Source organism: Clarias gariepinus, chromosome 10 (assembly GCF_024256425.1).
Source record: "Clarias gariepinus isolate MV-2021 ecotype Netherlands chromosome 10, CGAR_prim_01v2, whole genome shotgun sequence".
NCBI classification, from domain to species: domain Eukaryota; kingdom Metazoa; phylum Chordata; class Actinopteri; order Siluriformes; family Clariidae; genus Clarias; species Clarias gariepinus.
This window is the reverse complement of record NC_071109.1, coordinates 10348603-10361208: the sequence shown is the minus strand read 5'-3', so window position 1 is coordinate 10361208 and position 12606 is coordinate 10348603. Positions and strand designations below refer to the sequence as shown.

The 12606-nt window shown below is 38.2% G+C and overlaps 1 protein-coding gene across 1 annotated transcript; it reads right to left on the bottom strand.

Annotated features, from left to right (window-relative positions):
• Window positions 1–4175: 4175 nt before the first annotated feature.
• Window positions 4176–5827, bottom strand: LOC128531834 (piggyBac transposable element-derived protein 4-like). The gene is made up of 2 exons (XM_053505992.1): window positions 5691–5827; window positions 4176–5628 (listed from the first exon to the last, which is right to left on the bottom strand). The coding sequence occupies exons 1-2, from the start codon at window positions 5825–5827 to the stop codon at window positions 4176–4178; spliced, it is 1590 nt and encodes a 529-aa protein (XP_053361967.1).
• Window positions 5828–12606: the final 6779 nt, after the last annotated feature.

The following is a 12606-nucleotide window of genomic DNA, read 5'->3' as shown; positions in this document are numbered from 1 at the left end:
CTGGCATATTCAAAATAAAAAAAGCTTGATCTATTTCACCTTATGTCTAATTAATCTAGAATATAGAAGTCATTTTTTTTATTAAATTATGGGTTAAAAAAACCCTTTCCATGATGCTCTAATTTATTAAGACACACTGTATATACACTGCCCTCTTCCCACCCTGCCATGTTATCATAATGCTACTCCTTACCAATTCAGCTCTCCTGCTCCTCCTTATCCATCCTGTCACTTCGCTCGCATCACTACTGTACCATCTTTTGAGTACATCTTTGCTCTTCTCATGCTCGCCACCTGATCTTCTATTTGCCTGATGATGCTGCACAATTTTTTGCTCTACTGATGATATACAGTTCAAGTTCAAGTATTGTCATTACAACCATATACAGTACAGTTAGTGCACAGTGAAACGAAACAACATTTCTCCAGGACCAAGGTGCTACATGCAACATAAATTTACAACATAAATTAACAGAAACACTAAACTAGCTAACCAAGAGGCCTAGTTAGCTGTTTAGCAGAGACAGGACAGAAAGACCTAACATAAATTACAACATAAATTACCAAAAACGAACTAGCTAAGTATAACTACAGGTTTTATAGACAACATAAAGTGCACGTGCAAATGTGCAAACAAGAGCAACAACAACAAAGTGACAGTGCGCAACCACGACATAACAAAACATAAAAATATGGTGTTGAGGTAGTGGGTAAACAAACATTCCTTAACACAGCAGCAAGAATTGAGGAATTAGTGCAAAAAGTAGTCCAGTAATGATCATTGTGCAAAAGAGATAAACAGTGAAGCATTTACAGGTTGGTGTGTACGATAATTTGGTGGTGTAGGTCAGTGTGTCTGCACTTGTGTTGATTAGTCAGTCCAGTCCCAATATTTTGAGGTAGTTGAGTTAAGCTGAGTGATAATGTTTGCGTTTGTGTGTGTGTTTGTGTTTATCAGTCCAGTCCCTTTTGGTTGAGGAGACGGATAGCTTGTGGAAAAAAGCTGTTGCACAGTCTGGATGTGTGTGCCCGAATGCTTCTGTACCTTTTTCCAGATGGCAGGAGTGTAAAGTGTGTGTGGGAGGGGTGTGTCCGATCAGCCCAATGCTGGTGGCTTTGCGGATGCAGTGTGTGGTGTAGATGTCTTCAACAGAGGGGAGAGAGACCCCGATGATCTCCTCCGCTGTCCTCACTATCCGCTGTATATGGCACCATTCCCAAACCAGACAGTGATGCAGCCGCTCAGGATGCTCTCGATAGTTCCTCTATAGAAGGTGGTCAGTTAAGCTTTTTCTTCTGTAGCTTTCTAAACCAGCTTTCTGCTTATGTCCTTTTTGGCACAAGCAGTAGAGAAGAAGTGAGAGAATGAGATTTAAAGAGATTTTGTATAGAGAAAGCAAGATACTTCAATGCTTTGCCTATGGCCCCATGTGATTGGGCTTTAGCTATCGGTGTTGGAGATATACCAATGGGCTCCTGTACATGCATAATGGGCTGATCCTTGAAAGTAGATGAATAGATAAACAAACAAATAAAAGATTGTGTCAGCCCCAAAGTGCATTGGCAATGTTTTTTCCAAACAACTCCACTTTGGTTTTATTTTTGAACCTCAGTCATGCTTCTGTGCTCTTTTAACTAGATGAGGGTTTTTTTTGGCAACCCTTTTAACCAAACCCTACTTGTTCAGTCTTCTTCTGATTGTGCTTTCATGGATTTTTACCATGCTTAGCCCCGTAGGGTAGGGGATATAGAATGATAAATATCATCCCAATAATACCATACCTACAGTGAAACATGGCGCTGGAAGCATCATACTTTTGGGGTGTTTTTCTGCACAGGGGACAGGACGACTGCACTGTATTAAGAAGAGGAGGAAAGGGGCCATGCATTGTGACATATTGGGCAAAAACCTCCTCCCCTTAGTCAGAGCATTAAGGATGGGTTGTGGCTGGGTCTTCCAACATGACAATGACCCAAAGCACACAGCCAGGAAAACCAAGAAGTGGCTCTGTGAGAATTAGACTATTTAAAAGCAAAAAGCAAGTGATCAAATACTTCACAAATAAATTGTTAAAAAATCATACAATGTGATTTCCGGATTTTTCTTTTTAGATTCTGTCTCTCACAATAAAAATGCACATATGCTTAAAATTGTAGACCCCTCCATGATTTCTAAATAAGAAAACTTGCAAAATCACAGGATGATCAAATACTTATTGACCTCACTGTATAAAAAGCCTGCATTCACATCTGTCTTTTCTGGATCTGTCCTTTCTGGATAGGATTTAATGAAGCATCATGCTTGTATCATATCATCATATATATCAAAACTTATTTAAGGCTTATTAATGTGAAGATTTATTTTTAACCCAACTTACCAGTATAAAAAATATAACACAATAGAGAAATAAATGCTGTTTATCACGGAACATATATTGGGTCATATTTGTAAAACAAAGTAAAGAACATTAAGACAAACAACATATAAAACTATAAAGACAATATTTTAGTAGGTCAAGGGGGGATCATCTTGATGCAGTCAGTGTATACCACTCATCAGTGTAAGCTGCTAGTGCAGCAGGTCAGTGATGATGAAAATGATGCCAATTAAATTGAACAGGTAATCTGGAATAAAATCAGTAGCAGCATTAGCTGATGCTAGTAATTATTATAGTTAATATTAATTTAAAATTATATTTTCTCAGCCTTATTTTGAATTAATATTGACAGTAATAATTAAAACGCATAACTAGTTTACTAGCCCGAGTTAAATTCTGCCACTAATTTTATTACAGTTTATCTGTTCAGTTGATTGCCATCTTTTTCACTTGGCTCTGATATAGAAGGGGAGAGGTGTTGGTCAACATTATCACTGACTCTGCTGCTGGATCCAGACTCGCTATCCCTGACCGTAATGCTAGAGCTGTCAGAGCCTGCGGAACTGCAATTTCCCCTCACACCGAAGGCATAATCTGCTAATTTAAGGAATTACACGCCATCTGCTTTGAAAACTTTTTTCTTCTTGTTGCATAAACTTTCAACTCCACCTTTTCTTTTTTTTTTTCATTTTCATCCATGGTAATTATTCATTCTTTGCTCAGAAAAATTTGCTGTATTGAGAAAGAATCTATATCTCTGCGTATATCTACAGCGTTTAAATTATATTGCTTTTTCGTTTATACAATAATAATATCAATAGCAACTAGTTTTTTCATCTTCATACTATTTGGCTTCGCCTTTTTTCCGCACTTTTTGGAAAACGCGCGAGTTTCTTCTTCTAAGAACAACAAACGGAATTCAGCTCAGAACAACTAAACTCCGACTCAGGTACGATATCATGTCTATTATTCAGGTGGTTCAGTATTTGGAGTGCAGGATGTTTAGACCTGATGTCTTCCTTTAACTTGTGATAGATGTGCGTTAGTGAGCACTCTGATGGAGAAGATATCAGTGTTAGAGGAGCGCATCTAGACTTAACCCTTGTATTGTGTTAGAAAGCTGTTTACACCTGTGGTGTTAGCAGGTCCATTTGGACCCATGATTTAAAAATGCTTGAAAATGCTTAAAATCACCAGTTTTCTTTAAATGTTGTTTTTCAGCTAATTGCTGGCTTAGTATGTATTCATATAAATGGAACCAGTGTGTGAATAGTTTTTTAGTTGGCTCCACAGACACAGTATTTTAAAATATACCACTCATTTTTGATTGCAAAAACTGTTTAAATTCACTAAATATATTTATTTTTCTTATAGAATGAGTAATAATAAACTATAAATGTGTTATAAACTAATATTAGAGTACACCTACCAAAAAATGTTTTATTATTTTTTTAAATCATTTAAAATGATTAACAATAGTGACATCTTTGGTGTTTCGGGTCAAAACGGACCCGCATAGATAAATGGTAGGAAAAAGACAACAAGTCAAAAAATTTTTCCATAAAACCAACTTTTATTTAACCATACCAATTAACCAAACAATTTAACCATAAAATGAACAATGATAAACAACACTGTGTGTGTGGTTGTGTGCGCGCTCATGCACCTGCATTGATCATAAACTGAACATTGAAAATAATATGGTGTTAGCGCAGGTATGTTGTTTTGAATTAACCATAATCTAAACAATGAAAACAAACCATAATTTGAACTGTGTGTGTGTGTGTGTGTGTGTGTTCAAATGCATGAATCACAGTATTTGATGGTTACCGTGTGCTCCTTGCAAATGATTTTCTTGCATGTGTGGCAAGTGGTGTTGGATTTCCTGTCCTTGTTGGCGGGGCAGGACTGGCACCTCTTTCTCTTTCTCCTGGAATCTCCTCCATGGTTCTTATCAGAGAATGATGGTGTGGGTGTTGGTTGAGGCTCTCTCACCAAACGAACAGACGCTTCGGTTCGGGGCAGCCGCTCTCGTCTTTCAATGAAGGGAGACACCAGAGACTTGCCCAACTCCTCCAGAAAAAGCCTCCTTTTGAAGGTTTTTTCTCCATTCCATCCTGGATCTATTTCAGTCCACACCACAAATGCGTTGTATGCAGACACATCCAGTATGTTGTAAAACACAACCATTGGCCACCTTTGTCCCCCTCTTGCATGTATACTATACGTGCCTGTGACCTTGTCCAGGTTATCAACGCCGCCTTTGTTCTTATTGTAGTTTAGAATTATGTCTGGCTTCTTGTCCTCCCTACCGCTCACACCAGCATCCCTGTGGAGAGTGGACATCACTAGTACATTTTTTTTTTTGGGACAGTAGGAGACAATTGTGGTCCTTTCTGTGAATGCGAACTTTGATGAGAGAGGAGCCCTGTCTTTTGTTCGTAGAAGAGCTAGGGGAAGCTCAGATTTGTTCTTCCTGACTGTTCCCACCATCGTCAGCTTCCTCTTTAGAAGTTCTTGCGCGAGGTCATAGGAAGTGAAAAAATTATCACAGGTTATGTTGTGCCCCTGAAGACCCTTGGTCATGTCCAGGACGACCCGCTTGCCTTGGTTCTTCTTTGGCACTCCGCTGGCAGGTTTTTCGGTATATATTTGCATATTCCATGCATAGGCAGTTTTTGTATCACATGCTGCCCAGATTTTGATACCATATTTTCCAGGCTTGTTTGGCATGTACTGCCTAAAGGGACAGCGGCCTCTGAAAGGGACTAGCCGTTCATCCACTGTCAACTCTGGCCCAGGATTGTACACAAAGGATAAATTTTCCACCCATTTGTCCCAAACCTCCCTGATAGGCGCAAGCTTGTCATTCTCACGACGAGCAACTTTTGTCTCCCTGTTGTCAAAACGTAGCACTCTTGATAATGCATGAAAGGACTGAAGCGACATTGTGGCACGAAAAATAGGGCGTCCTGACTCACTATGCCATAAGCTGGCCATAGCTTCATTACAGGATCTGTATACCCCCGCAAGAAGCAACCGTCCCATGTAGGCATCGAGCTGTGTTTTGTCCATCTCTGTCCAGCTATCACCAAACACTCTTCTTCCTTCCATGTTGGTCATCTCAAGTAGGATATTCTGAATAGGTCGTGGAAAGAACAGTTCAAATGCTGACTTGATGTCTTGGGCGTGTGACACCGCGTATCTAGTAGGCCCTGGAGTCATTCTGAGGATGTTCTCTGTCGGTGCCCTGGATTGGGTTTAAAGAGGGCTTGATAACCATGAAATGTCACCTTTTCTTGACTTGAAAACCTCTTTTTGATCATCGGTGACATCTGGGTCCACTTCATCGGATGTTTGGTCTTGTTCAGGGTCATAGTGAACGTCAACCTCATCCTCAGACACATCCTCCTCAGCTTCACTTTGCCCTCTATCCTTAGGATCACCATCATTACCAAAGATATGATTCAGTGCCTCATGAACAGTATACCTTTTGCTCATGTTGACTGATGCTCCTACAGAATTCAACTGATAGTATCCCACCCAAACCCTCTTTATATGTGCCAATGTTTATAAACAATGTATTAATATGCTGCGAGAAAGTTTGAATTTACGTGGGGGGTGGTGTGTGTGCACCTGTATGCATGTGTTTCTGTGGGTCTCTGTCTGTGCCTTTGCATGTGTGTGTGTGTGTGTGTGTTGGTGATGTGGGCCATAACTGTGCACATTGGGCCATAATTGATCCTCAGAGCAACCCATAGATTTAAGTGATGCATACAACAGCCAGTTTTCTCTGCCAGGTCATTTTGGACCCGTAACACCACATATGTAACTTTTTTTTTTTAAGACCTTTAGAATTTACTAAAATTGTGAAAATTGATTTTGCTGCATTTAAATAGGTGTGTCTGAGGATTAGGTGAAGCCTCATTCCAGGACAAAAAAGGAAAGTGTACTTTTTACACAGTTAAACTTGAAAACGGGTCAATTTTGACCCTAACACAACAGAATGGTTAAGAGAGGGTTAGAGAATGTCAGAGCAGTGTTTTTCCCGTAGCGGACCGTCTGGGTGCCGCAGGTGGAGATAACCAACCCCATGGCTGGACTGGCCATAGGGCATACTGGGCATTTGCCCGGTGGGCCGATGGTGATTTTCGTCTTTTGTGGGCCGGCCGCCAATGTTTTTTTTTTTTTTTTGTAACGTTATAAACTATTAAAGGTGGCGGATTGGCCAATTGGTCATGATCGACTCTGGGCTGGACCAATTACAGCGGAGGAGGTCAAATGCACCCTCCCCCTTGCAACGGCTCAGCAATCACATATCATTGCTGAAAAAAATGGAGAACAAAAAACGCAAAGAAGCAGGAGGAGCCGAAAAAATTAGGGCCAAAAAGAAACTAGCCCTTCAGGCAGATGCTGCCAAATGTGCTGAAACATCACAGTTGTTTGGTGGCTATAGTGGAGCTTCCACTTCAGTAAAATTAGCAAGTGATGGAGGCCAGCAGCCGCAGGTTGAAGAGTGAAAGGGGAGGCAGGAGGATGAGAGACCCGAGGCAGCCGCCGGTCCAAGTGGCAGAACTGAACCTGAGGTAGCCTAAGTAAAACCAAGTAAAACCATAAAAAAAACCTTATAAACCAAGTAGGTGTAGCTTATTTTCGTTGTGCTTGCTAACTTTTTACCATCAGTTACAATAACTTAGTTAATAAAAAAAAACAACAACACAAAGCTGGAGTTATCCTGTGTCTTTACGCTGCCTCGGCTTCTCTCATTCTCTCCCCCTCCTTCTCCTGTTGATCAGCTGATCGGTTTATCAGCTGTTTGCTGGAGCCACAGCCATAAAAGCTGCTAGTCATGATCGGTTTGGATATGTGAGAGAGAAACATAAAGGTGAAACCAGGAGATGTCCTTATTGAATCATCAGAGTTGAACAGGTGATGGAGAAACAGGTTTATCTTTTAGGTGACATGAATGAGTTGAAGGTGAAGTTATGAACTGTTTCTGAGAGACAAATAACACCAGGATCCTTTTCTACATAGCTGACAGCTGGTAACTGTGCAGTGGCGGCTCTAGCAAAGTTTTGCCAGGGGGCCAGGTAGGGCATTAACAAGGAAAGGGGAGCACAAAGAAATACTTTTCTTTCTTATTCTCATTTTAAATGTCCAGCTTTTAAATAATTAATTTTTAATAACTATGCACTGAAAGGATTTCACACTTTGTAATGTTTAACTGGAGACCTGAGGCTTCAGAAAATGTTTGAACTAATTTAATTGCATTCTTAATTTGATTCTTATCTTTCAAAAATAAAGTTGTATCATCAGCTAATTGTGAAATTTTTATTTCTCTATCAAATAATGTTATACCGTGTAAATTTGGATTTTTTACAACACTAATTGATAATAGTTCCACAACAATCAAAAACAAAAATGGGGAAATAGGGCAACCCTGCCTTACTCCCCTATTAATGAGGAATCTTCTAGAAGTATTATTCTGTAATATAATGGAGCTATTAATACCTCCATAAAAAAATTTAACCGTCTGAATAAAATTATTTCCAAAACCAAATGTATGTTAACCCTATAATAAAAATTGGTGATCAATTGTGTCAAACGCCTTGTAAAAGTCAAGAAACAAAATGAGTGCATCTGAATTAACAAAGTAATTATAGTCCAATAAGTCCAATATAAGTCTAATATTTAAACTAATATGACGTTTTGCCATAAAACCAGTTTAAAATTCACCAATTATGTCATTCAGACCACTTTTTAGTCTAGTGGCATAAACTATGCTAAAATTTTATAATCAACGTTCAATAACGTTATTGGTCTCCAATTGTCAATAATTAAGGGGTCTTTATCTGGTTTTAGAATTAAACTGATAACACCTTGTTTCATTGTTGCACTCATTTCTTTCGGTTCTAAACATTCTTTATACATATTAAATAAAGGATTTTCTATCAGATCCCAAAAAGCACAATAGAATTCAACGGTCAACCCGTCTGATCCAGGGGCTTTTCGTTTTTTCATAGAAAAAAGAGCTTTAGATATCTCAGCTTTGGAAATATCATCCTCACAATATTTTCTATAATCATTAGAAACTGTTGGAACAAAATGTTTTACTGTTTGTAAAAATGTACAGATTTTTCCATTGTCGGAATGGGAAGTATAAAGTTTTTCGTAAAAAGAATACACAAAAGATGCTATATCTAAAGGATTATTAGAGATTGTTTCATTTATTTTTAAAGATGAAATAAAGTTTCTTGTGTAATTTCTTTTTTCTAAAGAAAAAAAACTAGTATTCCTTTCCCCTTCCTCAAACCATTTAGCTCTTGATCTCACATAAGCACCTTTTGCTAGTTCTATATAGAATTTATCTATTTCTAAATTGAGAAGATATAATTTAGACTTTTCTTCCTCTGACAAAATATTTTGTTTAATTAAAGTATTAAGTTGATCTGTTATCGTTGTGATCTTTCTAAGTTTAATTTTCTTTAACTCTTTACCTCTTCTCATAGCAGCTACCCTAACTTTAAATTTAAATAGCTCCCAATTCTGAGTATAATTTAAATTATTATTTTCAAAAATACTTGCTAGTGATATCTTTTTTCAATAATTAGCAACTAATACAAATTTTAACTTTCAAAACCTGCTGCCATCTTTGGTAATCATGTGGCTGTTCCTGCTTAATACTGAGAAAATGTCATGTGCGTATAAAGGCATGTCCTGTATGGTGTGTCCCGAAGCTGTGATTTGTAATGTCATCCAGTGTCGTCTCTGAAATAAATCACTGCTGTTCCTCTTTTCTGTGCTATTTTGGTGCACTTTGTCCCATCAGCTAATTCCACTGAATAAGTCTCAGGTTGAAAAGAGCCTCCAAAGGTTTGATCACAATATGAGATGTCGCTCCTGCGTCTACCATTATTCTCTTTATTGTTACGTTATCTGGTGGTCTTCCACATTCTGAATGTTTAGCTTTAAAAAGGTTATCATGGTTACTTGGCTCATTTGCAACCTTTTAAGCCATCTTAGTCTCCCTTTTTCTTGCACAAGAATTCTGCATGTGTATTAATTTTGCAATGATTTCACCCAGGTCTTTTAAAACATTTTTTTGCCTTATGTCATTTTATTCCCCATTTGTAACATGTCATATTGGTATCTTCAATCATATTCTTTATCTGTGGCTTGCTTTTCCCCAAATAATGTTCTTTTAGTATTCTAAGTGTTTTCAGCTTCATGTCTTATCAGCGAAGGTTTTTAATATCTACGAGTCTTGTAAGTAAGCATAAAAGTCACAATTTTTCCATTTGTCTTCTGCTAGCTGTTTAGCATTAGCATCAATTGGCTCTTGTAAAATAAATCTCTATGTAAATGTAAATAGCTTAGGAATCTGTTTCCCAATGGTCATATTTACTCCTAAAATGCCTCTTTAGTTTTGCTAATTCCTAATAACTTTAGGAATTAGGAATTTAACCGTTTAATACATTGCATGTGACTTACTCAAAAACACTTGCTTGTTTTAATTCTGGTTCTCAATTCAATTCCAGCAGAAAGGGTGAAAAAAAAGAAATCACTTCAAGAAGAAGCAAAATGTTGTAAAATTTTTGATCTGTTCAGACCTCTGTAAATTACTGTAGTTTATTCTTTCTGTCCAAAAGTATTGAACTGCTAGCAAATATTAGATGTAGCACCCCTACTATCATCACTTAAAATATTATATGCAAAAGTCATTATTATTATTAATTGTAAAGTTACATGAGTATTTGAGTTACATGACTATACAGTAGGTAGTAAGGAAGCAGGGAGACAGAAGCGTAGACATGAACAAAAATTAGTCATAAAGTCAGATTATTCAGACTTAGTTTAAAAAATTGTTATAATGTGGTCATTGTTTTAATTTTTACATTTTAGAAAATTGTCTACCCATTTGTGTGGTTTAATTTTTTTTTGTTTTTAAATGAAGGTGGAGACAGTTAACCTTTGGTGCAGTGTTCATCAGATTTAACCAGGGACTGAGACAGGCAGAAGAAAAAATAATTAGTTCTAACATATTGGATTAGATTAATTGTATAGCTAATTGAAATATTTAAGTCATTTTAAGATAAAAATACATATTTATTAATATTCCAATCTAATTACTATAAGGTGGTTGTTTTCCACCAAGGTGGAGTTAGTTCTATTTGTAACACTAAAGAAGAAAAAGTAACGGGTAAAAAAAAAATACAGTATACTGTATATGTACATATGCATATTAAAGGGGAAAATAGGCTGTCTGTGATTTCTAAGTGTATTTGCGTGCATAGAATAACCTTGGGTGGTGTGGGATTTCCTGGCCTGAAATTGTGTCCCAATCTAGCCCTGCCTTACAGTATGTGTATTGTATATGTGTGTACAAAATTTATGAATGTGTACTTTATTCCTGAGAAACATAACCAAAGGGAATTTAAAACACAAAGGAACAAGCCTTCTTCAACTTTAGATGACTGCAATTGTACTTTTAAGTTAAGGATGTTTTCAATTTAACTTTAAGGCCTCTATTCCACTTAGCCGAATTTGCTACTAAAGTCTCCCAATTTAAAATCTTCTCTGAAGTGCTTGCGGTCGGACATGGCCAATTCGATTAATTTTTCAAGCATAGAAAACCCACATCGTGCTTTTTATTAAACTAATTCGTAAAGACATGATTAAACACACAATTTTCTACAGTGCATTTTGATGATAAATAGGGACATGCTATCGACATAATGTTTCAGTAACGGGATGGTAAGAAATTTAGCGTTGTTCTACCGGGCTCTAAATAACTGCTGCCATGAAGTGGTATGAATAAAATTATGCTATTGACTATTAAACTATAATGGGGATGTTAACAATTTCATAATGACTTCATATCGTCCCGTTAACAGATAGAGACCGACCTATAGACAAAGATAGATAGATGGATAGATAGAAACTTTATTGATCCCGAAGGAAATTTCAGAAATGTGTCGCCTGCACTCTCACACACACGGGAGTGCACCAGCATGACGCTCCACTTTGCTTTCTCCAAGTGCATAGAAATAATATTTCTGTAAATCTTATTGTAATTAACACGCATTTACAGCTCCTTGAAGATATCAATCACGTGAAAAAGCATGCAAAATGCAACAAATGTCCCTGCTGGACGAAAAGAACTGCTCCAGCTCCTGCGGCACCTTTACTCCTATGTTGAACCCGCCTTCGCATCCCTGCCGCGGAAAAGATGATAGACATTCAGGAGAGACTCCTGCCTGTGCCCGCGCCCTAGAGCAAGGTACTGTAGGAGGGGCTGGTCTTGGCTCATGTCAGCAAGTAAGGTCGTTGTCGTCATGGGAGCATGTAGGAGCGTGCTTCAGTCTGCCACACTGCCCTCTGCCTTCTTTTGCCAGCCAGCCTGATCACAAGATGTTTTTAAATAATGTCACAAGCCAATTTGCACACGGACTGCGCTATCAGGCAGTACTTGCATAGAAATCAGCAGTGGACAGAAAAGGTCACCTGCACAAAGGAACCGACATTAGGTAAGATGCTCCATATGCAAACTGGGATTTGGGATTGGTCATTAAGACCTCTGGTGTACGCAGCTCATTTAAATCTCTGCCAGTGGCAGTGCCCCTGGCTTAATGTGCTGCTAACTGACTGGAGTAAAATCCAAGAGGTCAGTCTTACTTTTGGCAACTAAGACTGCACCCTCACAGCCAGTCACTGCAACTCTCCTCTAGAGGAACTAGCCTAAATTCTGTCCAAGAAGTCACATTATTTGGTTGCAGTTGTTGCTAAGGGTGCCCCAACCAGTTATTAGGTTTAGGGGGCAAACACTTTTTCACACATAGGGCTATGGAGTTTTGGATTTTTTTCCCCTTAAAAAACCTTAATTTAAAATCTGTATGATGTGTTTACTTGTGTTTCTTTGACTAATACAGTGGAACCTCGGAATACGAGTAACGCGGTTTAGGAGTGTTCCGCAAGACGAGCAAAGATTTGTAATAAATTTTGACTTAAAAAGCGAGCACCGAGTATCATGTATAACGCATGCGCTTCTTGTTTTGACACTGTGCGCCACGTTATCACAACTGAGCCAACGATTTTTTTCTCCCTTGCGCTGCGGAATTGTAGGTAATCGTCTCTCCTGCTGGGTGAATACACACACGTGTGTGTGTGTGTTTGTGTGTGTAATGTGCGTGCGAGTGACCATTTTTAAAACTGTAAAAAAAAAATAGCA

Bases quoted from the DNA above. Each gene is read 5' to 3' on its own strand.
- LOC128531834 (XM_053505992.1), bottom strand. From the start codon at position 5,827: ATGGTGATCCTAAGGATAGAGGGCAAAGTGAAGCTGAGGAGGATGTGT. The intron at 5,629-5,690 runs GTTTTCAAGTCA...AACCCAATCCAG, and splicing joins TCACCGATGATCAAAAAGAG to GGCACCGACAGAGAACATCC.